Genomic DNA, 24,623 nt, shown 5'->3' with positions numbered 1-24,623 from the left:
AAAATAACGGGTACCTCTAGGGGGGTTAGATTATAGACAACGTCACCTCTGCATCAAACTTCCGAAACATTCCACCGTGGGCTCCCCAACAGCTGTCCCCACCCCCCGCCCGGGGACTAGGACAATCCCAGACCCTGGAGGGAACACTTCGGGGCAGGGAGGCCGCTGGAGGCTGGAGGCTGGAGTCTGAATTCCAGCTCAGTGACCTTGGGCGCAGGGCCATGCCCGCCCGGATCCCCACTTTCTCGCCCCCAAGCGGAGTCCACAGTAAGACCTGCCCCGCAAGGAGGGGGAGTGTGAGAAGAAACGACACATATAAGGCTAGTTAATTAGGAAAGGGATTACAGCCAGACAGAAGGAAGAACTTCCGTGTGCTGCCAGCCCCCAGGCTGCTCTTGGAGGGGCTCTCCTGGAAGGGGCACTCCCCACACCCGGCCCCGCACCCACCACCTTCGACCCCAGCCCCGCACCCACCACCTTCGGCCTCGCGCACCTTCCTTGGAGCTGGTGGCCGCCGCCGCTGCAGACACGGAGGCTGACCCAGTGGACGTCCGGCCCACGGGGCTCGAATGCTTCCCCCCACGGCCGGGGGGCTTCAGGCCGCTGGGCTTCTGCATGGTGGTGCCAGTCGGTGCGTGGAGGGTCCGTGCGGGTCACGTTCTCTCCGCCATCGCCCTCACCTGCGGGCAGACGGGAGCCGTCATCTCATCGTGTCTCCACTGGTCAGGGCCCCCCACGTGTAACACAGCAGGATTCCTGCACCCCCTACCCCATGGGGTTGGGACCACCACAGCCCTCTTTCCTAGCTAGGGAAACCAAGGCACAGGGCAGTGGCAGGAAGCGTGGGTCCCCTGTGGTCACAGTGTGGCCTGGCACGTGGCCTGGTCTGCTGGACCCCGAGGTCAGGCGTGCTGTCCCTGCCCACCTCCAGGGCCTGCGAGGTGAGAGCAGGAGCAGGCTAATTTGGGGGGTCTGCCGGGATAGCTGCACTGGCCCCAGCAGCAGCCCTCCACCAGGACCCTACAGGTCAGCGCAGCCACCAGCGGCCGAGGGGGCCTCCCCCCGAGCACAGGCTGGTATGACGTCCGACACGCGTGGGCAGCCTGGGGCAGACAAGACAGGCCTACCATCCCCCGGTCCTCTCCTCCACTGCCCTGGCACACACCCTCTCTTGCACCAGATGTTCACAGAAGGCTTGCCAGGGGCCAGACCCAGCCCTGCCCCAGGGCTGCAGGCCTCTGTCTGGCGAGGACATTGTCCAGCGGGGAAAGGGAACACAGAGCTCCAGCAGATGGGCAGAGGACGCTGGCAAAGGCATCACCCCCCCGGGACCTCGGGAACGGGGGAAATCTGTGCTTTCTGGGTGCTCGGCCCATGACCCAGGCCTGCCCAGAGCCCCCAGGGTTAGTTAAGGAAAGATCATATGACCCAAAGAGCTCCAGGGCCTGGACTCTGGTTGGTACCTTCAGGAAAGGTTATTTCCTTTCTCTGGGCGTGTGGGCTGGATGCCGAGCTGGATACAGGGCGATCCCAGTTACCGCATGGAGGAGGCTGCCAGGGAATGAGGCCAACCTGGAGCAGGCGGAGCTGAGTTGCTGGATTTGGATGGAGGGCCTGGATCCAACCGAGCCTGAAGTTGGTCCCTTGAGCTCCTCACTTACACCCGTCAACACAACCTCACACAAGGACAAGTTTCTCTTTTTGCCTACACCTACTGGAGGGGCCCTGTCGCTTGCAACCCAGAAAGTTGTGACTAATACAGAAGCCCACCCACAAGGCTCACGGCAGGGGTCTGCCAAGCGCCCTCCGAATGGCGGTCAGGTGAGCAAGCTGACCCGGCGACTCCATGTTAGCACAGCCGATGGGACCAACTGGGCTGCCGGCCCTGAGAGCAGAGACAGCTAACCCCCAAGGCACATGGGGAGATGCATAAACACCCAGGTGAGCCAACAGGGACATAGGACATGGTTGCCAGCCTTGGCCTGGTCCTAGATCCTTCCAAACCCAACATCTCACTCCTCCGATGGACAACTCTGACGCCCCCGGAATTCTGAGATCGGGAGTCGCTCCATCGGCAGGTAGATGAGGGGCTCCCTGTCCCCCAGAAACTGGCCCTCCAGCGAGCTCACTCCCCAGGGAAGTGACTGTGGTTGCAGACATCACTCTCTGGTTTGGTTAGGACTTGCTGGCCTCCCCTCATAAGCCCAAAAGACTTGCTGAGCCAGCAGTGGGCAAGAGAGCTTGCGAATTCCCCTCCCCAAGGGCTAAATGGCTTCCTGCCCCAGCAGCTTAGCAGAGGGGCCCTCGGACCCAGGAAATCCTAATGCAAGGAGCCCTTTCCCCATGCCTTTTGGGGTCCCTCTCTGCCTAAACCCCCCCCAGGGAAAAACATTACAAATCATACACCTATTAAAAGACTTATATCCAGAACACATAAAGAACTCTAATCACGGGGCACCTGGGGGCTCAGTTGGTTAACTGTCTGCCTTCGGCTCAGGTCATGATCGCAGGGTCCTGGGATCAAATCCCGCGGTGGGGGGGGGGGGTCCCTGCTCAGTGGGGAGCCTGCTTCCCCCTCTGCCCCTTCTCCCACTCACGGTCTCCATCTCTCCCTCTCTCAAATATACAGTCTTTAAAAAAAAAAAAAAAAGCTGGGGCACCTGGGTGGCTCAGTGGGTTAAGCCTCTGCCTTCAGCTCAGGGTCCTGGGATCGAGCCCGGCATTGGGCTCTCTGCTCGTCAGGGAGCCTGCTTCCTCCTCTCTCTCTGCCTGCCTCTCTGCCTACTTGTGCGCTCTTTCTCTATCAAATAAATAAAATCTTAAAAAAAAAAAAAAAAAAACAACGTTACACTAACTGCAAGAAAGCAAACACGAAAGACTCCATACTGCATGACTCTTATTTATAGGAAATCTCAAAACTACGCAAAAAGAATGCAGTCGGGGGTTGCCTGGGGGTGGGGGCTGGGACTGACCAGAAACAGGCATGAGAGAACTTTCCAGAAGGCAGAAGTGTTCCCAAATCGAACTGTAATGGCCCCACAACTGACATCTATACTGGATATCAAATGTGTCACCACACCGTATTTAAAAGGGGTGAATTTCATGGTCTGTAAGCTAAATCCTAACTTCTGAAGATCACATAAAAAACAAAGCCCTCGAAGGCTCTCCGTAGAAGTCAGTTGCCGGCCTTCAAGGCCCCCTCATCTTACCCTGCAGCCCTGTGGCCCGCCCCACACACCAGGCACTGTAACAGCGACCCTAGCATCAGAGTCTCCCCAGCCAGCACTGCCACGGGCGGCCCGGAATTCCCTCACTGCTCACCTGACAAGCCCCGCATGCCAGACCCCACCGCTGCCTCTGCTCCTGCCTGCTTCACTCTTCCGACCACCTACATGATAACCCAGCCCCGCGCCTCCTCCTCCATGAAGTCTTCCCAGACCTCTGGCCCACAGAGACCTCAGGCTGGCACGCTTAGCCGAGGAGAGATGATACTGTTCTCATTTATCATCTCGCCTCCCAGGAGCCCGCGGGCAACCCCAGCCAGGGCCCCAGCTTCTCTGAGAACCCAGCCCAGCACAGGACCTGGCCCAGAGCCCGAGATCCGGAAACCCCGTGTGAGGGCACACCTGCCATTGCCCAGAGGACAAAGGCCTCCAAAGCCGCAAATCTCGAGGACACTCCTCCCTGGGGAGGACTCCGGAGTTGCCCTGCTCCCTCCCGGACCCCGAAGAGCCCAGCGGCCTCCAGGATGAGGGCCTCTGCCAGGCCTTGCAGGAATGGGGCCTTGCTCACCCTCCTGAGCCCTGAGGAGCCAGGAGCTGTCTCAGGAGGAGCATGGAAAGCCCAGGAAGGCGCAGGGACTCACCCAACCTCACAGGCTGCTTGCTCAGCCGCTGTGCTGGGCCTAGCCCCGGGCCCGGCCCTCCCCTGCCTCCCTAGGCTGGACTAACATTTGCGAGACCCCTGGCCTCTGCGGGGAGCGCCCGCGTGCCTCGCTGACAAAGGAGACCGGAGGAGCCGGTGCACTCACTCTGGACTCCGGCCCACAGCCACTGCGGGGTGGGGAGGGCTGGGCAGGAGAGGCCAGCGGCCACCCCCACCCCCAGGGTCTCCGAAGGGGGCGGGGAGCTGAGCGAAGGGGAGAGGGGAGGAGAGAAGAAATGGTGAACAGGGAAAGGGGGAGGAGACCTGGGGCCAATCACCCCCTGTGACTCAGCCCTGCTCATGGGACAGAGGAAGGAACGGGTTTCCTGGGAAAAGCCGGGATGTGGTGACAAACTGGCCACCGGCCACGCTGGCTGGGGGATGTGGGGGGAGAGCAGGCCCAGGAGACAGGAGGGAGAAGGCTGCAGGCAATGTGGGTCCAAGGTGGCTACGGGTCTGTAGCCCGGTGGGAGCCTGCCGCATCGCCCATAAGATGGGGTGACAGTGTGGCAGCCCGTGGGGAGCACGGACAGGTGAGTCCACGCACACCCCACGGGCGCCCCTCTGTGCCCACAGACGCCCCCGCGGAAGGGAAGGCCCGGGGGGGGGGGGGTGGCACACGCCGCCTCCCCGGGGGACTCGGGCCAGGAGAGGCAGGCAGGGCGGGGAGGGCAGGCAGCATTCAGACCAACAGGCCCCCTTTGTGCTGCCCTCAACTGCCATTTACCAAAGACAACCCGGGCTGCATTTCAGGGTTTCCATTTCAGCTGCCTGGGGGTGGCAGGCCGCGGGCTCAGCGGGGAATGAGGCCTCTGCCAATCGGAGGCCCAGGGTATGTGGCCCCGACGGAATGGGGGGAAGGTGCCGAGCAGGGCCGTGGAGAAAGCCCATCTCCCGGCTGCTGCCAGGGCCCGGGGGTGCGGGAGGAGGGCACAGGGAACCCCACTGCAGAGCCCCGGGCCCCTCTGTCTGGAGGGGGGCGCTCTGGTAAGACCCCGCTGCTGCCTGGAGCCCAGCCTTCAAGCCCGGGCTTGCCACCCGCAACATCAGGCCCCTGGGCTAGTCCTCCTCCTCCCGCCTGGCCTCCGGGGTCACAGCCAGAGTGCCCAGGCTCCCCTGTCCTCTCCCAGCCCTGCGGCCACAAGGAGATCCCGTTTCCCACCCAATCAGATGGGCAAGAAGTCAAAACGCCCGGTGACACCCGGAGCCTGTGAGGCTGGGCGTCCACGCGACAGCCGGGGGGGTGCGAGTCTCGGGTAGGAACGGGGCTGGGGCGTGGTAGCCGGGGGCTCCGTTCCTATTTCTAAGATTTTTTTCTTAAGTCCTGCAGGACGCATGTGGTGGCGATCAGGTTCTCTTTACTCCTTTTTCTGAGTGCCTGAAGTATTCCTAATTATTTTTTAAAAAACACAGAATTCTACCTCTGACGCTAATGATACACTCTGTGTCCATTAATGAAATTTAAATAAAATAAAATAAAGTTTTCTAAAACTGTAAAGACAGACAAGGGTGGGGGGGAGCAGAGTCCCTCCCCTCCCCGAGCACACCCACCGGAGGAATGGGGGGGCAGGCCCCAAACTGAGCGGACCCCCCACAGGGGCCGACCGCCAGCCCAGGGCTCCCCAACACCCCCACCCGAGCCCAGCAGGCGGGCGCGACCACCACCCCCACGGGCCTGTTCCCACCTGGCGCTCCCTGCCTGTCCCATCCTGCTCGGGAGGGAGGCTCACTTCGTCTGCTCTTGACCCAGGCTGGGGCCTTCCGCCTGGTGCCCTCCCCGCGAGTTCGACCAGCTCGAGGGGACAGTCCAAGCCGGGAGCCTCCCGCCGGGTGCCCAGGACGGCCGGGGAGATGGCACCAGCCTACCCGCGCCTACCTGGGACCTGTGCCCCGTTCCCACACCTGCCCTTCACTCTCACCCGGTCAGCGGAGCCCCACAGAGCAGGCCCAGGCCGGGCAATCCTGTCACTCATGGGGCCGCAGGCCAATGGCAGGAGTTGGTGGCCCCAAGAAGGACAGGGAGCTAACGGGGCTTGCTTGGGGTCCAGAGTCCCCCTGGGAGTACCAAGGGGCCTGGCAGCCATCCGGAACCAGCCCAGGAAAGGGGCTGGCCCGAGCGTCGCAGCAGAGCTTGGGGCCTGAACGCCACCAGCCGACGTGGCTTCAAGAAGAGGCAGGCAGAGGCGGGAAGACGTCGCGGTGGGCCGGCAGCAAGGACACGGAGGGCAGGGCACACAGAGGCTGAGCAGAGGACAACCCAAGGGCCCCAGCGGACCCCAGCTTCCCTGACACCCGAGGGGCCGAGTCCAGAAAACTGGGGTCCAGTCCCACGCGCTCACCCTGTTCAGGGCTGGAAAGGCCAGTTTGTAAAGTCAGGATCTTCGCATCCTGCCCTGGGCCTGGGTGATGGCAGAGCCCCGGGAAAGCCTGGGCTGTCTCGTCTGTCCTACCTGAGCCGGACACACTGCAGATGGGCCATCCTGCCCCAGGCTGGGGGTGGTTCAGGTCCCGTCTCTCAGCGCAGCAAAGGGGATCAGGGCCGTGTCGGTCTGAGGAGGGAAGGAAAGTCAAGGTCAGTACACGTCCCTCGCCTGAGACACACACCCCGAGTCGGCACACTTACAACCAGGGGACCGCCATGGCTCCAGAACCCGCTCCGGGCCGTGTGGTCCTGCCACCGGCCCACGATGCGGGCCCGACCCTGGCTGACTCAAGTTGCCCTCTGACCCACCTTTATTCCCATCTCCCAGAATGGGAAACTGAGGCCCAGGCTGCCAGTCATGGAGCCAGGGACCAGGGCGGTGAGGTTCAAGTGACACCTCCTCTCCAGGGTCAGGATTTGCACCAGATACTAAAAAAACGCTCCCGAGCCCAGTCAGTGAAGGGTTTCCCTCCAGCTCAGGGTGTGATCTCTGAGGGGTACTGGGACGCAGCCCGGCCTCGGGCTCCCTGCTCAGTGGGGAGTCTGCTTCTCCCTCGCCCTCGCGCATGCCCTGTCCCATTTGTGCACTCTCTCTCTCTCATAAATAAATGAAATCGTTAAAAAAAAAATACCCTGTGGCTCAGTGGGTTAAGCCACTGCCTTCGGCTCAGGTCATGATCTCAGGGTCCTGGGATCGAGTCCCGCATCGGGCTCTCTGCTCAGCAGGGAGCCTGCTTCCTCCTCTCTCTCTGCCTGCCTCTCTGCCTGCTCGTGACCTCTGTCTGTCAAATAAATAAAATCTTTAAAAAAAAAAAAAAAGAAAAAAAAAAAAAAAAAAAAAAAATACCCTGGCGGGCGCCTGGGTGGCTCAGTGGGTTAAGCCGCTGCCTTCGGCTCAGGTCATGATCTCAGAGTCCTGGGATCGAGTCCCGCATCGGGCTCTCTGCTCATTGGAGAGCCTGCTTCCCTCTCTCTCTCTCTGCCTGCCTCTCCATCTACTTGTGATTTCTCTCTGTCAAATAAATAAATAAAATCTTTAAAAAAAAAAAAAAAAAAAAAAAATACCCTGGAGCAAAGGACAGTCTTTACGATAAGTGATGCTGGGACAACCGGAGGACCACAGGTTGGAAAAGATCACGATCCCGTCTACAGCGGGTAGAAGCGACAGCCCCCTCCCGGTGTTCGTGTCCCCATCCCGGAAGCTGTTCCCACGCGAGCGTCCACACGGCAAAGGGGAGTTAACGCTGTAGACAGAGTCAAGGATGCTAGTCGGCTGACCTCCAGACGGGAAGATTATTCTGGATGACCCAGAGGGACCCGAAGTGATCACAAGTGTCCTTCAAAGTTCCAGAGGGAGACAGGAGGGACAGTCAGGGAGAGGGCGGCGCGCCAACGACTCGCTGTGACATTGCTGGCTTTACGACGGAGGAGGGGCCCCAGCCCAAGAATGTGGGCAGCCTCTAGAAGCTGGAAAAGGTCACGAAACAGATCCTTCCCCGAGCCTCTAAAAGGAACACGGCCCTGCCGGGATCCTGGCTTGAGCCTGGAATGATCCAGGTCGGTCTCCTGGCATCCAGGATTGTAAGATAAAATACAGTTTTGGGGCTGGCACGTTCGGGCTCACTTGTCAGAGCAGCAAAAGGAAACGAATACATTGACTTCACGTGGGAGGGACAGAGCGCCTAACCGAGAAAGGCCAATCTAGCTTTTAGCAGAAGACACGAGAGAAGATCTTCATGACACCGAGGTGGGCTAAGGTTGCTTAACCAGGACCCAGGGAGCGCTGGAAAGCAGAGAAAGGATGGACACACGGACACGATTAAGATTAAGAGCTTCTGAACGTCAAAGGACAACACGGAGAGACAGAGTGCGTGTCAGGAGTTAACCACGGAATAGGAAGGGTATGTTCGCAATTCCTACGTACCACGAAGGATTCCTACTCAGAACACAGAAAAGCCCAACAAATCAAGATCAGCCAAACACCTGGCCAAGCCCTACACAGAAAGAGGGCATTCCAAACACCAGCAAGCAGGGGCGCCCGGGGGCTCGGTCCGTTAACCTCTGGCTTCGGCTCAAGGTCATGATCCTGGGCTCCTGGATAGAGTCCCCCATCGGGCTCCCTGTTCAGTGGGGATCCTGCTTCTCCCTCTCCCCCTGCCTGTGCTCTCCCTGCCTGTGCTCATTCTCTCTCAAATGAATAAATAAAATCTTTAAAAAATAAGTAAATACAATAAAATTCTAACAAACAGTCGCACAAATGCGGGACAACTGATCGGCAGATGCCACAGGGGAACGGGGACATCCCAGTGGAGACGACGGGCAAAACAGTGGAAGGGGATGAAAAGGCACAAACTTGGGGCTCCTGGGTGGCTCAGTGGGTTAAGCCTCTGCCTTGGGCTCAGGTCATGATCTCAGGGTCCTGGGATCGAACCCCACATCGGGCGCTCTGCTCAGTGGGGAGCCTGCTTCCTCCTCTCTCTCTGCCTGCCTCTCTGCCTACTTGTGATCTCTGTCTGTCAAATGAATAAATAAAATCTTTAAAAAAAAAAAAAAAAGGCACAAACTTGTAGTTATAAAATAAGTCCGTCCCGGGGACGAAAAGCACAGCACAGGGACCACAGTCAGTGATATCATCAGAACCTCACGTGGCGACAAGACAGGACCACACTTACTATGAAGCAACCCGAACAACGTACAGACTTGTCAAGTCACTGTCATATGCCCCAAACTGATACTGTTATGTGTCAAGTACAATTAAAAATAAAAATACATGGGGCCCCTGGGTGGCTCAGTGGGTTGAAGTCTCTGCCTTCGGCTCAGGTCATGATCTCAGGGTCCTGGGATTGAGCCTTGCATCTGGACTCTCTGCTCGGCAGGGAGTCTGCTTCCTTCTCTCTGCCTGCCTCCCTGCCTACTTGTGATCTCTGTTAAATAAATAAAATCTTTTAAAAAATTAAATTGAATTAAATTAAAAATAAAAGTAAAAATAAAATAAATAAAAAGTGAAAATACAGCGGTGCCAGGGGGGGCTCAGTCAGTTTAAGCATCTGACTCTTTTTTTCTTTTTTTAAAGATTGTATTTATTTATTTGACAGACAAAAGTCACAGTAGGCAGAGAGGCAGGCAGAGAGAGAGAGGAAGCAGGCTCCCTGCTGAGCAGAGAGCCCGATGCGAGACTCGATCCCAGGACCCCAGGATCATGACCTGAGCCGAAGGCAGAGGCTTAACCCACTGAGCCACCCAGTCGCTCCAAGCATCTGACTCTTGATTTCGGCTCAGGTCACGATCTCAGGGTCGTGAGTTTAAGGCCCCGGGCTGAGCCTGGGGCCTACTTAAAAATAAACAGACAAATAAGTAATACAATATAAATATAAATAAGCAAACAAATAAGTAAAAATGAAGATGCCAGAAATCAGGGAAGGGGTCCCCCCTTGGGTCATGGGTACTGACTGTAAGGACAAGCCAAGAGGGGCCCTGGGGAGCCAGCTGGTTCTCGCTCCCGATCTGGGCTCTGTTACACAGGCGTTTCGGTTGGAGAAAATTCAACAAGCACCATGCACACTTTTCTGTACGGATGCTGTATTTCCATAAAAAGGTTTTATGGCAATATGAACATTTTATGGAAATACCTATATGTTTCTAATATATATATACACATATATTTTTTTCTTTCCCTAATACCTAGGCTGGGGGGTGGGCAGCAGCAGAAGCAGAGGAAGCAGGGGTGGTCCCTGCCTCTGGGGTCTCCCCCCCCACCAGCCCAGGAGGTGGTGCCGAACCCTGGGGCCCATGCGAGCTCCTGTCTGCCACCCCCCCACACACAGCGGGGCCTGCAAGCTCCCCGCGGGCAGGCCCAAGCCCCACCGAGCTCAAGCACCTAGAGCCTGACACGCAGCAGGGCTGTGCTCGTTGGACGGCCTCCAGCATGCCCACCTTCCTCCCTCAACGAAGCATGCAAGTCAGCACTCCAGCCTCCCCTCCCGAGCCTTCCCCTGCAGGCCAGGGGCAGGTTGGAGGCTGAGACCACGGAGCTGGGCCTGTCCCCTCACAGACACAGCAGGACAGAATGCAAACTGGGGCCCATGTGGGAGCCTGGAGAAGGGACGTGCCAGCTGGGGGGCCACGGGGCACCATCTATGCACCCAAAGGGCAACCCAGGGCTGTTGGCAGGGGGTGGGGAGCGCTGGGTGGGGAGGAGCAGAAGCTGGTGGCTCCAGGGGTGAGATCCGTCGCTAGCAAGCCCTCACAGTCAGGGTTTCCTTTTAGTGCTTCCAGAAAAGCAACGGCCATCCCCAGCCTCCAAATGCTAGCGGAATGCCGCAGACGCCCGCCCACCCACACACAGTGTCACATCGCCGGGGCCTCGCACGCGCCGTTCCCTCTGCGGAGGATGCCCTTCCTCTCCTCGGCTGGTAAACTCCCTCACCTCTGGCTGAAAGCGGCTCCCAGAGGGCCGTCCTCCGCCTCTGTTGCTCAGTGCCGGGCTCGGTACCTAGGACAGCGCCCAGCACACGGCCCTCCGCGGTGAACACAGGCGTGAGGAAGGAAACACGAATGAGCAGAAATGCCCTCCTCGGCCGTCCTCGCCCTGCCCGTGGTCAGCCGGAGGCCCACAGCAGCCCGTCCACGCACCATCGCTGCGCTCGCTGGCCAGCTTGGAGCCGTCTCCGGGAAAGGAAGAACGTTCCAAAACAACCAGCAGCCGGCGCACAGAGTGGATGCTAACCACACGTGGGTCCGGCGAACAAAGAAGCTGGCAGTGAGCCTCCCATCACTGGAGGGGATCAAGCAGAGACTTGGGTCTGCTCTCAGAGCACGTTTCTGCTCCAGTTGGCACAGCCGCCCTGGGAGGCTCTCCCGAACCCACACAGCGTCGGACCCCGTCAAGAGCAACATTAACCGTTAATGGGCCGTGCTGAGCACCCACAGCCCCCCACGGCGGGTCCACCGCAGGGAGAAAGGGGACCCCATGTACACACCACGCCCATCACAGAGAGCCTGCTTCTTCACTGCGCTGCACTCAGACCCTGGGTGGCTGTCCTGGGGGTGGGGGCTTCGGGGGGGATAGACCATCCCTTTCCCTGAGCTCCTCCAGCCTCGGGAGCCATGGACCTGCACGGTCTGTTCTGCTCCAGACGCCGGTCCGAGTGCTGGACAAATACCAGCACAGCAGACCTTCGCGGCAGCCCTGTTAGGAGCGCACCCACTTTCCAGGTGGGGAAACTGAGGCCTGGAACGCTCCATCCTTTGCCCACGGTGACAAGGCTGACCGAGCAGGCGTGGAATTTGAACTCAGACCCTCTGGCCGCAGAGCCTGAGCTCTTGGCCGCTTTCCTGACTTTCTCAGAACCCAGACGGACTCTCCTCCAGGCACCCGGGATGAGATTTGGGCAAGAGGTCAGGAGGGCAGCCCGAGGCCACCGTCTGCTACATCCCCGCCCACCGGCCCAGGCCCTGCCTGCCTCTGGCCTCATTTCCTGCCCCCGCCCCCAACAGTCTTCGTTCTGCCTCCTTGAACTTCTCCTGGCTCCTGGAGGCATCTCACCCCACCGCTCGGCCTGCCCAAATGCCTCTCCCCTCTTCTACCCCTCGGCCAACTCCTGGGGCCGACTGGGCACACAACCTGGGTGCCGCATGTCCTGCCCCATGCCCCCCTCGTGAGACAGGGATTCCTGGGCACAGAGCAGCGTGGCTCCTGGTTCCCAGGCTCTCACCCACACCTGGGACGGGTCAGACCCCGGGGAAGGGCTGGCTGTGCACAAGAGCCCCAGGTCTCAGCTGGGGACAGGGACCCTCCAGGGGCAGCGGCTGCCCCCGCTGTCCAACCCTCAGGCTTGGGCGGGACACATAGCAGGCGGGGCTCACGCAAGGCGAGGCGACCATACAGCCCCTCCAAACTCCTGCTCCTTCCTCGGATCTGGCTGCTGGAAAGCTCGGAGTCAAATTACCTCCGGAAGAAGGTCCAGTGGGCCCCCTCCAGCTCCGTTTGATTTTTGATCTTCCTCTTGCTCAACTTTCGCGTGCCTTTTCCACCCCCTTATACGGCGTTTCCTTCGGCAAATCACCTGCCAGCCCTTTCGGGGGTCAAAGAGCGCGCGAGACCCTGGTGAAGGTCCTCCTCTCTCCTTTGCCCTGAGTGCCGTGTGCCCAGCTCAGCCCCTGGTCTGAAAGAGCTGGGTCAACGCACCAACGAGTTTATGCAAGGAACAGCCTACAGCAGAAAGGGAACAGCCCGAGCGGAGTCAGGATACAGGGAGGCAAACCCCCCCCCCCAGACACCAAACGTCACTCCCTCCCTCCCTCCCTCGTGGCCGGTCTGGCTTCACGCCCCACTTGGAAGAGTGGTGGGCTGCAGGCGGAGCCCCCCAGCCGGAAAAACAGGGACCCCGGGGGAGCCTCAAATTCCAACACCTCACGGCAGAGAGGCCGCGAGGGCGAAGACGGACATGAACTCGGAGCGGGTGTTTTCCTGGGCGGACAGAGTCCGGGACAGACTCCAGGGACGCCCGAGAGCTGCCCAGAGAAGACAGCACGGCCACGTGGACAAAACCCCACGCCTCATAATGAAAGCCACCCGACGTGCTCTGCTTCCTACTCGGAAGGGAAACATTTCATTATCATTTTGAATCATTTCCTCTGAAAACATGAGTTTTGTATGACTGTTTCTGCACACACACACACACACACACACACACACACTGTTCCCCCTGGGGGACAGGGCAGGCTGTGGGGTTGCCGGGGTCCCGGGCTGGCAACCGGGCCTCCGGTCTCCAGGTCCTGAAGGGAGGACCCTCATCGGCTTCTGTGCCACAGCTTGTGGGGCGGCAGGTGCCGTGGCTCACGTCCCCTCTGTCCCTCGCCGTCCCCCGCCATCACTTCCCCCCAACCCAGGTCGGACCGGTGCACTCCAGCTACTCCCAAGAAATCACCCCATCAACTGGCCTGGGTCGGCCTCTCCCATCAGATCCCGAGTACCCAAGGGAGGGGCAATGCCCCATTCACCCGTCCTCCCCCAGCACACGCCCCCAGCACACAGCAGGCAACCATCACCCCAAGGCAGGATCCGCAGCCCCCAGCCCCGGAGCCCACCTGGGCTGCCCCCCGCACCGCCAGCTGAGCGGCAGGGTGGGTCCCCTCACCCAAGCTGGGCCAGTCAGTCTCTCTAGCACCCCCAGAACGAGGGGGGCCCCACAGGAGGTCCTGGGGCCTCAGTGATAGTCACCACTCAGGGCAGCCGGCAACCCAGACAGAGCCAGCCTACAGGGAGGGGGGCAGGGCCAGATGCAGTGGGAGAGGAGAAGAAAATGAAACCCCGTCCAGAAAGCAGCAAGCCAGAGGGGGGCTGCCTGCCAGCATCCCGGGTCCTGGAGGACCCCGGGGTCGCCTGTTAACTGTTGGCTCTACCAGTTCCCCTTCTCCCTTAATCTAACTGAAAGGAGTTTCCTGAGCCCTGCAAAAGCAGAGAATCCCGAAAACACGGGTCAGGACTCTCCCCGCCTTGGACTTGGGCAAACTGGGGTGGTGTCCGAGGAAGGCATGGCCCAAACGGAGCCCTGGTGATAATGTACATAGTATGGTAGCCTGTCTCCCCTGGGAAAAAAACAGTTGGTGCTTAATGGATGCACAAAAGGCAACCAGGGAAAGCTCTCTGGGTCCTCATTCCCGCATCTGTGAATACAAGCATTTAGAGAGCTCAGAAATGGTTCCAGGCAGAGCGAGGGCTTGGGTATGTGTTGCTGTTGTTTTAAAAACCTACACAAAAGCTGAGTTCTCCCCCCAGGACCTCAGGGCAGGCGCTGAGGTCTGAATGTCTGTGTCCCACCCCCCAGGTTCATATTTGAAACCTAACCCCAACGTGACGGTATGGGGGGGAGCTTTCGGAGGTGACATCTGTCCTGAACGGGATCAGTGCCCTCGTAAAGGGGACCCCAGACAGCTCCCAAGTCCCTTCTGCCAGATGCGACTACAAGAAGTCTGCATGCCTGAAGAGGACCTCCCCCATCGGAGCTGGCACCCCGAGCTTGGACTTCCAGCCTCTAGAACCGTAAGAAATCAATTTCTGTTGGACCTAAGTCACCCAGTCTGTGGTATTTTGTTCCAGGGGCTCCGATGAAGACGGGGTCAGGAGCGCTGTCCCCACTCTGGGCATGGAAGCAGAGGGGGGAGACGTGGCTTCAAGAGGACCGGGGTCAATCTTCAGGGTGGCAGGGTCAGGGAGGGGAGGGCAGGAGGGGAGTGTTTCCCCCACATCACAGATGAGAACAGAGGGAGCAGCCCGGGAAGGAAACTGCGGTGAGCGCCTGAGGGGGTGAATAACAGGCAGGACTGCCCCACGGGGCACAAATAGCGGGGGAGGGGACAAGGGGGACGAGCCACGCAGTTGTGGACAGAGGCTGGACCCAGGGCACTAGCAAAACAAACACTGGGCACCCTCCCCGTCCCTGGGCACACACTTTACACACATCCATCCATCAGATTCCCACAGCGACTCTAAAAAGGCAGAGACCCTAAGCACCCTCATTCTAAAGGACAGGGAAACTGAGCCAGAGAAGTAACTTGTCCGAGGTCACACAGCTAATAAATAACAGAGCTGGAACCCAGGCTGCCGGCTTCCCAATTCAACCACCCAAGCAAGCCAGGAGATATTGAAAAGGGCCTGCTGGGTGGCTGAATCCCCCCCAGCTTGGGATTTCAAGCTCGGGGGCAGGATCCCAAACAGCACCAGCCTCCCTCCTCCAGGTCCTCCGCCTTTGAAGCTCTGCTCCATCTCTCTCCCCACCCCAGGAGACCCAGAACCCGTACCCCAACCTTTCTCCCCGGCCAGGCCCTGCAAACACCAGTGCAGCCTGGGCTCACAGTTCATGGAGGGGGGAGCTCGGCGGGGGTGGGGGGAACATCTGCAAAAGTAGCAAGGGGAAAACCATCCCTTCCTTCAGCAGAAGTTCCCCTGCCTTAAACCCCACACCCCAGTCACCTAAGTCCTTTGCCACTCCTCCAACCCAACAGCCACCAGGCCTCCTTTTGGGACTCCAAGCCTCTGCCCCTGCGACTTTGCCTGCCTGAAACCCCCTTTGGCATCCTGGCAGCAAACTGTGGCTCAGGGTTCTACCCAGCTTCCTCCTCCACCCCATCATCCAGGGGTCCCTCCTGTGTCTTCCCAGCTCCCCCACCCAGCCGGCCATCAGTGCTGCTGGGCTGTGCTCCTCTGGGGCAGCGAGGCTGGTTCCAGGGACCTGCCCACCCCTGGCAGTGCTGGGACAGGTGACAGCAGCCTGATGAATGAAGGACTCATTGTTTACATTACAACTGGTGGGGTGTCTTGCCCCACGTGGCCTTCCCAGCACTCCCCTCCGCTGCCTGCAGCCCTGGGTCAGTGCTACCCCCATGAACCTCCCTTGGGTATCTTACAGGGGTGAGGACATCCCCCCCCCCCCCGCCCCAAACTGGACTCCTACTTCTCACCCACATGGGAGCGGCGCGGTATCAAAGGTGGCGGATGCCGGCTGGGTGTGTGACCCTCCCCAAGATGCCCCCCTGCCCATCCTGCACGGAGTGGGGCTGGGGCCTGGTGACAGCGCCCAGGGGGCACCCGCCCCGCCCCGCCCCCCCCCCCCCCCCCCCGCCTGAAGGGCCCAAACGGGCGCGCCCTGGAGGCCAGGGCGAAGCATCTCGGCGGCGAAGGCCCCTCCCTACGGGGAGGGCAGAAAATCTGCTGCCTCACCAGCTCCCAGCGCCAGCCCTGGGGGGGCACCCCTGCGGGAAGCCGCCCTGCCCTAGCCTCCCCCTCACCCCTCCACCCTGCACTTCAACCAAGTTTTGCGAAGGCAACGGGCCGGCCGACCCCAGCCGGCGGGGCGGAGGCTCCGAGCTCCCCCAGAGCCGGAGATCTGGACCAGGGGGCCGTGCGGCCGCGCCCACCCGGCTGGGGCACCCCCGCCCCGCCCCCCACCGTCTGGGAGCCCCGAGAGCCCTGCGGCGTCCGGCCGCCCCGCGCTGCCCTTGAGGCCCGGGCCGGGCACCCCCCCCCCCGCCCCCCGGCAGCTGTGAGGAACCCGGTCTGCGGGTGCGGGCGCCGAGGGAGCCGGCGCTCCCTCCACGCGCCCACCCGCGACCCAGGGAGCCCCCCAACGCCGGCAGCCGCCCCTCCTCGCCGGCGGGCGACCGGGAAGTTGGGGGTGCGGGGGAGCACCTCCCGCTCACGCCCGCCCGCCGGCCGCCGACCCGCCCGCCCGCCCCACGCCCCGACAATGCCGCCCCGGCCGGGCCGCCGCCGCCCCCCGCACCGCCCGCTCCTTTGTTGCCCGGCGAGCCCCCTCCCCCGGGCCTCCCCCCCGAGCCCCGCGGCTCCTACCTGCGCCCCTCCCGCGGCGGGCTGCACGGCGGGCGCCCCGCGGCCCGGCCGCCTCCGCTCCCGGCCGGGGCGCCGCGGGGGGAAGAGGATGCTGCGGCCCCTCCCCGCGCGCCGCTGCCCGCCGGCCGCAGCCCCTCCCCGCGCCCGGGCTCCGCGCTCGCGCTCCGGGCCCCGGGCCTCGCGCCCGGGCGGCGGCGGGAAGGCGGGAGGCGCGGACCGAGCAGCCCCGGCCGCCGCCTGCGCGCCCCGCGGCCGAGCCGAGCCGAGCCGAGCCGAGCCGAGCGGGAGCGGAGCGAGCGGCCCGGCTCCGGGAGGGAACAAAAGGGGCCGGCGCTGGGGCGGGCGCGGGAGGGCGGGGCCTGGCGCGGCGGGGGGTCAGGCGCGCGCTCACGTGGCCTCGCGTTTCTCGGGCCGCCGCGCCGCGCCGCAAGTGGGCGGGCGGGCGGAGAACGCGGCCTCCCCTCCTCCTGCGCCCGCCGCCGTCAGTCGTGGGGCGTCGGGGGTACCCCCACCCCCGCCGCGCCGCGGGTCACCTACAGGCGCGGAAAGAGCCTCCGTCGGCCTCGCTCTGCGCACGGGGATGCCCCAGAGCCCCGGGAGAGGTGGAAACTCGGGATGCTGGGGGCGGCTCCTGGAGTTTCCGGGAAGGCTCCACAGAGGAGGTGACGTTCGGACTGGACAGGAAGGGATGGGGAGGAGATGGGGTAGCCGAGCTGAGACCTGCAGGCCTCTCCGGGCTGTCCTGAGGCCAAAGCGGGTGGGGGGAAATGGCACGGGTGATGAGGTTCCCAACTCGTCTTTGGAAGAAGTGGTACCCAAGGTCAGGATGACGGCTGCGCGGGATCGGCCTCCTGTGATATCAGCGGAGTTCACAGCTGCCAGCCCTCTCCACCCCCAGTGCAAATTCACCTCCCTTTCCTTCAAATAGGGGAATGAGGGTGTGCTGGGGGAGGTTGTGGTCTGCGCGGTGACCGTGACACCAAGGAGGACAGGCCCCAGGCAGTCTCGTTCACAGCCCGCAAGGCACCCAGTCCAGTGCCTGGCCAAGGGCGGACACTCAATGACACCAGAGTGAAGGAACTGGCTTCGTCCCCACCACCGTCCCTCCATTGCTCTGGTTCCCATAATCTTCGAGAAGTGAGTTCATCTCTTGAATTCCCCACCTACGGACTGGGGGTACTGTTTCAGTTCACTTCTGCTAAGGGGTAAAATGTATGAGGAGGGAGGCTGGACCCCCGCCAGCCCTGAGGAGGAGGACCCCGCTGGTGGATGGAGCCAGAGCTGGAGACCAAGGGGAGAGGAGGTCCTAGAATGGGCCCAGAGGAGGGCTGTCTGGAGGAGGAGTCAACCTCCTGGGAGGGATGGGGTTCCAGGTGGGAAAGCGTACCTTCAGGAACCCAGAAGTTAAATTGTAGCCAGGTGGCCAGGGGCGTCTGGAAATTAAGAGATAAGACACAAGGCACAGTGCCACGGTGAGAATTCAGCTTCATCCCCTGCCCGCTGACGGGCAGTCCTCTCTCTAGGCCTCAGTTTCCCCATCTACAAAATGGACCTGGTGACAAACCACTTCCTAGGGTTGTTGTCAAGGTCAAGAATCCTAATCTATGTGAAGCACTAAGAGCAGTCAGCACTTAGTACGTGGTTAGCCTTCCACACGCGTGAACGTCGGGGCCCCTGGCCAGCGCAGTCTATAAGGCATCGATTCTTGATCTTGGGGTCATGAGTTCAAACCCCACACTGGGCATAAAGTTTACTCTTAAAAAAAAAATTTTTTTTTTTTTTAAAGAAATGTGAACTTCTTTCAAAAAGAGCCGGGTCATCTGAGGACGTGTTAGGAGCTTGGATCTCCTCCTGTGAGCGTGGGGTTTCGGACAGGGTCTTCTCTAACCATCGGAGCAGAGGACACACAGAGTAAAGGGCAGGGCTCTGTCAGGTTGCTGGCCTCCTAGGTTCTGCCACTGCCCTGCAAAGGCCACAGGGGCTCTGAAGATGGAAAGCGGATGAGAGCCAGTCAGAAGCAGCTCAGAGGGCTACCTGGGTGGGTTGAGGGTTAGACTCTTGGTTTCGGGTCAGGTCAGGGTCTCGGGGGGGGGGGGGGGTGTCCCGCATTGGGGGGTCTCTGCTCAGTGGGGAGCCTGCGTCCCCCTCTGTGACTGTTCTGCCTGCTTGTGATCTCTCTCTCTCTCACTGTCAAATAAAGAAATAAAATCTTTTTAAAAAAAGAGAGAGAGGCAGGGCTCAAAAAATAATAATTAAAAAAATAAGAGAGGGGGCGCCTGGGTGGCTCAGTGGGTTAAGCCTCTGCCTTTGGCTCAGGTCATGATTTCAGAGTCCTGGGATCGAGTCCCACATCGGGCTCTCTGCTCAGCAGGGAGCCTGCTTCCTCCTCTCTCTCTGCCTGCCTCTCTGCCTACTTGTGATCTCTCTCTGTCAAATAAATAAATAAAATCTTTAAAAAAAAAAATAATAAGAGAGGAGGGTTTTTTCCAGGGTGCAGGGTCTGGCCGGCTGTGATGTACCTGAGCTCACCTGGTCCGGTCCGGTTCCATCCACGCCCCCTCCTGCCTTCCGCCCACCCCTGACCGCCCCCACCAGCAGCGCCCTCCCTTACTGACAGCCCTAACTACTATTCAGCTCAGGCCGGTCCTAGCTTCCCCCTGCCCTGGACTCGGTGGGGCGGAGCCTCAAAGGGGAATCTCACCCCGGCCAGACTCCTTCTAGGTGAGAAAAGAGTTTCTGTCTTGTGGGAGCTGGGATTGGGGTTTTCTGCTTCCAGGATGTCAGGCCTGGGGAGGGGCAGATGGCGGGTCGTGGGGAGGACCAGGGGGGCAGACCCCTCCCAGCTGCCCTCTTACCCAGCGCTTTTGTCTCCACCAAAAGTGCTGATCTGGACATTTTCTTGCTGACACGGGCCCTGACTGGCAGCCCCTTAGGAAAGGGGGGAGGCGCGCTTTCCATGGGAAAAGCGTGTTGAGAGTCACCGCGGGGCTGGGCAGAGCTCTTGGAGGCCTGGGGGCTGCCTCTCTGGTTTACTTTTTACTGTGGTCTTTTTTATTTTTTAGGACCAACAGGACATCGGAGTGAAGGAATATTTTGTAAACTTTGAATTACTTTTTACGAGAAATCTGTAATAACATGGGAAGACAGGGGCACCCGGGAGGCTCAGTGGGTTAAGCCTCTGCCTTCGGTGTGGGTCATGATCCTGGGGTCCTGGGATGGAGCCCCGCTTCAGGCTCCCTGCTCATCAGGGAGTCTGCTTCTCCCTCTCCCACTCCTCCTGCTTGTGTTCCCTCTCACTGTGTCTCTGTCAAATAAAACAATAAAATCTTAAAAAAAAAAAAACCAAAAAACAAAAATCCCCATCACAGATACCTGAAACTAACATAGAACACTGTCATGTTAATTATACTTCAATTTTTAAAATGCACAAGATATGGGACGCCTGGGTGGCTCAGTTGGTTAAGCAGCTGCCTTCGGCTCAGGTCATGATCCCAGCGTCCTGGGATCGAGTCCCACGTCGGGCTCCTTGCTTGGCAGGGAGCCTGCTTCTCCCTCTGCCTCTGCCTGTGCTCTCTCTCCACCCCCCCTCTCTGATAAATAAATAAAATCTTTAAAAAAAAAAATAAAAAAATAAAATGCACAAGATAGGGGCGCCTGGGTGGCTCAGTGGGTTAAGCCGCTGCCTTCGGCTCAGGTCATGATCTCAGGGTCCTGGGATCAAGCCCTGCATCGGGCTCTCTGCTCAGCGGGGAGTCTGCTTCCCCCTCTTTCTCTGCCTGCCTCTCTGCCTACTTGTGATCTTTCTCTCTGTCAAATAAATAAATAAAAATAAAATAAAATGCACAAGATAAAAACTGTGGATATAGTAGATTCCCAACCTTTGAAACGACGGGGTGGGGGGCGGGACTGGTAACGGTGGACGGCTTTGGGTAGAGGGAATCCTGGCGATTTTTCTCTCCCCTTCTCTGCATCTTTCCACAATCAACAGATCAAGGTACCTGTTACTTAACTCACAGAAGGGTGTTTAACCCAACCCAACCCCCTCCACCTTCTGTTAAGAGGATTGTTCAGATGTTGTGTTTCTGTTCAAAACACACACAAAAAAATGATTGTTTGGATGTAGCCGCGGGCTGGGGCTGGGAGTGACATCACCATGGAGATATCAGGAGAGGCCGTCCCTCTCACGGCCACACCCTTCCTTGCAAACACTTGGACTTTGCCTGCCCTCCGAGATCAGATCAGAGGATCAGATCGCGGCACCCCCCTCCACCACCCACCACCCACCTCCCCGCCCTGGGGCTGATAACACCCCACAGCGTCAGGAGTTCCAGCACTGAAGGAAGGTCTCTGCTACTGGTTCCCTCCGTGGGGGGTTTTCAAGGTCCTGGGGACTTTGTCCGCGTAGCTCCCCAATTTCCTAAGGACAGATGGCGAGCTGAGGCTGACCAAGTGAACTGAAGGCTGGCATTGCCGAGGGCTTGTTAGAGGGCAGGTTTCAAGCTATGGACTGTGTATGGGTTGCAGAGATAAATGAAGACCCCTTAGATGAGAAGCAGAGAGGGTTTATCCAGAGCCGGCGGGCTGTGGAGGGTGGGGGTCAGCCACACGGCTTGTGTTTCGCAGGCTCCAAGCTGGCCAGGGAGCGGGGAGCCTCCGAGTGGGCAAAAGGGAAGGGCTGAGTAGGTCTGGATGGGAGGCTGTTGGCACAGGGAAGCCGGAGGCAGGATAACTAAAATCAGGGTGTACATCGCCTCTGTGATGGGCCAGGGAACATACTCAGTTATTTTCTTGTCGGTCCTGAGTTGGGAGTAAAGGCAAAAATTTGGGAAGCGGGCAGTTACCGATGGAGTCCTGGCCGCCTGGGGCCGATGGCTATGGGGGTCATCATTTGTTCTCCTGGAGGACAGGCTGCAGACTGTGGGTCCCTTCTTTTTTTTTTTTAAGATTTCATTTATTTGTCAGAGAGAGAAGGAACATAAGCAGGGGGAGTAGGAGAAGGAGCAGGGAGCCCATGTGGGGCTGGATCTCAGGACCCTGGGATCATGACCTGAGCCAAAGGCATGAACCACCGACTGAACCACCCAGGCGCCCCCCAACTCCGTTCTTTTTCATATGTGGTCTGGCCCTGTGTTTCAGAGAGGAGGAAACGGATCACAGAGAGGTTAAGGGACAGGCCCAGGGTCGCAGCTCCTGTGGGCAAGGTGCTGGGCAGAGGGGGAGTAGGGAGAAGCCGACTTGAACTCTCTTCTGAACTCTGCTGCCTTCGGGCTTTGTGACTCAGAGCAGGAAACGTTGGGAAACCCGCTCCGTCCCTCCCTGGCCACAGGCACGCTGAGAGGAGCCGTGTGTGCAATGTGCTAGGGTCCCACGTGCACCTTTTGAGCGCCTTCTGTGTGCAGTGTGTGTTCTTTACTGCGGTTCTAAGCCACCGAGAGTCTGTAAACTCACGGGATCCTCAGGCGGCCCCGGGAAGAAGATCCTCTGCTTCTGGCCCGGTTACCGGTTCACAGGGCAGGTAGGGGATGGGGAACCCAGCCTCCCCACCAAGCCCCAGGGGCCGGAGTCCGTCCTTGTGCTAGTGCCTCCACTTCCCGCCCCTCAGGCCACATAGAGGCTGTGAGGGGGCAGCTGGGGTTCCTGTCCAAGGGCTTTGCTGCCGGGATGGTTCTTGCCAAAGTGGAGATGCCCCTCTCTGGGATGAGACCTTAGGTCCTCATGCACCACCCCCGCTTCCTGGCGTTGATTCCTCCTTGAGTCCGGACCTGGGCTAAGTACCTGGTCTCCTCTTGCCAAGGGAAGTCTCTAGAAGGTGCTGGTGGCAGGTCCCACTGCTCCCCCCGCGCCAGTCCCCTGTTTTCCAACCTTCCCAGCTGCTAGTCCTCATTCCTCTCTCCCTGTCCCCAAGTGTGCACATCTGTGCGTTGCATCACTGGGCCCTGAGTGGAGACACGCCCCGGGGAGTGTTTATCCTGTGTGTCCGCCAGCCTCTCGCCCGGGAAGACGCCAGCATCTTCCTCCCTGGGACACTGCCCACCGGCCTTTGCTTCCCCGGGGCTGCCCACGTCCTCCTGGGTGCCCCGGGGACCTCTCTGGGTCCTTGGAGTCCTTCAGAGAAGGCACACCCATCACCTCTCTTCCCAGGCTCTGCCGTGGAGACCGGCAGAAAGTTTCCTCATCTGTTACTTTACCAGGAAAAGTCACTGCTGGAAAAACAGGGCGCCCGCACCGTTTCCTACAAGAAGGGGTGTTTTGGCACCAGGAATAGGTGAGGGCATCCTTTGGAATCAAGGACGGCCCTTTCAGTGAAGCCCATCCGGCTTTCTGGAAAGTTCTTGTGTTGCTCACTTCGCCGCGGATGGAGAACGCTCGGCCAAAGTGGGCAGCTGTTGCTGGAACATTTGGGACCAGTGTCTCTGGCTTCGAGACCCAGGGCGGTGACTTTCTCGGCCCCCGATCCTGGTGTCCTCAGCGCTGTTGGTTTCCTAACTGAATGACGCTGCCCAGTCTGGCTTTTCTTGGACCAGCTCACGCGTCCTTCGACTCCCCACTGCCTTCTGGGGCCCTCAGAGCCTTGGATATCGTTACGCCCCCAGGGCCTTTGAGCCAGATGTTTGGGGAGAAGGGAGGAGATCATTCGTCCAACTCCTGTCGCTTTTGGGCAGCAAGGATAAAGTGCCATGAGGCCAAGCGGCGTCAGGAGAGCTCCCAGACCTCCTAAAAACAGTGGCCTCTTGGGGCGCCTGGGTGGCTCAGTGGGTTAAGCCGCTGCCTTCGGCTCAGGTCATGATCTCAGGGTCCTGGGATGGAGTCCCACATCGGGCTCTCTGCTCAGCAGGGAGCCTGCTTCCTTCTCTCTCTGCCTGCCTCTCAGTGTACTTGTAATTTCTCTCTGTCAAATAAATAAATAAAATCTTTAAAAAAAAAAAAACAAAAACAAAAACAGTGGCCTCTTTCTCTACAGCTTCATCTTTCATTAGCCAGCCCCGCATCTCACGGGTGGGGTCCATGTGTGCGTAATATACAAAAGCGAGAGCTCATATTCAAACCACTGTTGTCCCAGCCACAAAGCCCCTTTTACTGCTTTAAAGCCTCCAGCCCCCTCTCTGCCCAGCGTGTGGCTTTGGGATTGCTCGGCAGGTGCACACACAGGCTTCTACCGTATAAAGCAAGAGGGGCTCTGGTGGAGGTAGGGGCAGGGTGGTTTTGGGGCACATCTAATGCTCCGTGGTGGCTTCCTGGAGGAGGTGACAGCCCGATATGTCTTAAAGGGTTAGTGCCTGGCAGGCAGAGGGGGGCAGCCAGAGGGGCTCATTGGGAGGAATCTGGTGCACAGGGAGCAGGAACATGCAGACCCACAGCTTACTTAGATGAGGGCAGAGGGGTGGCTGGGCCTGCCCTCACAGGGCAGGGCTGCAGAGTGAATTTCTTCTTTTTCTTTCTTTTCTAAGATTCTATTCATTGATTCGATGGGGGTAGGGAAGCGATTGGGAGGGGCAGAGGGAGAAGCAGGCTCCCCACTGAGCAGGGATCCTGAAGCGGGGCTCGATCCCAAGACCCTGGGATCATGACTGAGCTGAATCCAGTCTTAACCCACTGAGCTTAACCTACGGAGCCACCCAGGCGCCCCGAGGTGGGCTTTTAACTCAGGCCGACAGGGAGCCCTGCAGCGTTCTAAGCAGGGGAGGGACCTGAAGTTTAGACCTGAAGCCTGGCTCCCTAGGCCATGTGGGGCCAGCAGAGTGACAGGTGGACAGGCAGGAGAAGAGCACGCTCAGGGACAAGGGGGTGGGGCCGTGGTGGGGTGGACAGAGAGGCGTGGCCGCTCAGCGTCCCAGGGCTTCAACCCCTGGCCGGGAATGGGCTGAGAAATCACATCCTCGAGGATGGAAAATCCCCCCCACACACACTTTGGGCTCCTCCATACCC

At 59.7% G+C, this 24,623-nt stretch overlaps 1 protein-coding gene and 1 long non-coding RNA gene across 5 annotated transcripts in view; one reads left to right on the top strand and one right to left on the bottom strand.

The window, feature by feature from the left end:
• Positions 1–17,333, bottom strand: part of CLIP2 (CAP-Gly domain containing linker protein 2) — a 65,764-nt gene extending 48,431 nt beyond the window's left edge. The window contains exons 1-3 of one of the 4 annotated variants that reach the window (XM_059154448.1): positions 17,235–17,333; positions 6,375–6,473; positions 494–680 (exon numbers count right to left, since the gene is read on the bottom strand). In XM_059154448.1, the coding sequence (XP_059010431.1) occupies positions 494–617 (124 nt within the window). In that variant the 5' untranslated portion in view covers positions 618–680; positions 6,375–6,473; positions 17,235–17,333. Of the gene's footprint in view, positions 1–493; positions 681–6,374; positions 6,474–12,294; positions 12,386–16,697; positions 16,947–17,234 lie in introns of those variants that run through there. The other 3 variants (XM_059154447.1, XM_059154450.1, XM_059154449.1) reach the window with 3 other exon arrangements.
• LOC131819389 (uncharacterized) lies at positions 17,221–20,039 on the top strand. Its single transcript, XR_009349177.1, has 4 exons — positions 17,221–17,359; positions 18,484–18,735; positions 19,188–19,418; positions 19,760–20,039. It is a non-coding gene; the product is annotated as an uncharacterized LOC131819389 (long non-coding RNA).
• Positions 20,040–24,623: the final 4,584 nt, after the last annotated feature.

Source organism: Mustela lutreola, chromosome 17 (genome assembly GCF_030435805.1).
Source record: "Mustela lutreola isolate mMusLut2 chromosome 17, mMusLut2.pri, whole genome shotgun sequence".
In the NCBI taxonomy this organism is placed as follows: domain Eukaryota; kingdom Metazoa; phylum Chordata; class Mammalia; order Carnivora; family Mustelidae; genus Mustela; species Mustela lutreola.
Note: the sequence above shows the minus strand (reverse complement) of the source record. Positions and strands in the feature narration are given on the sequence as shown.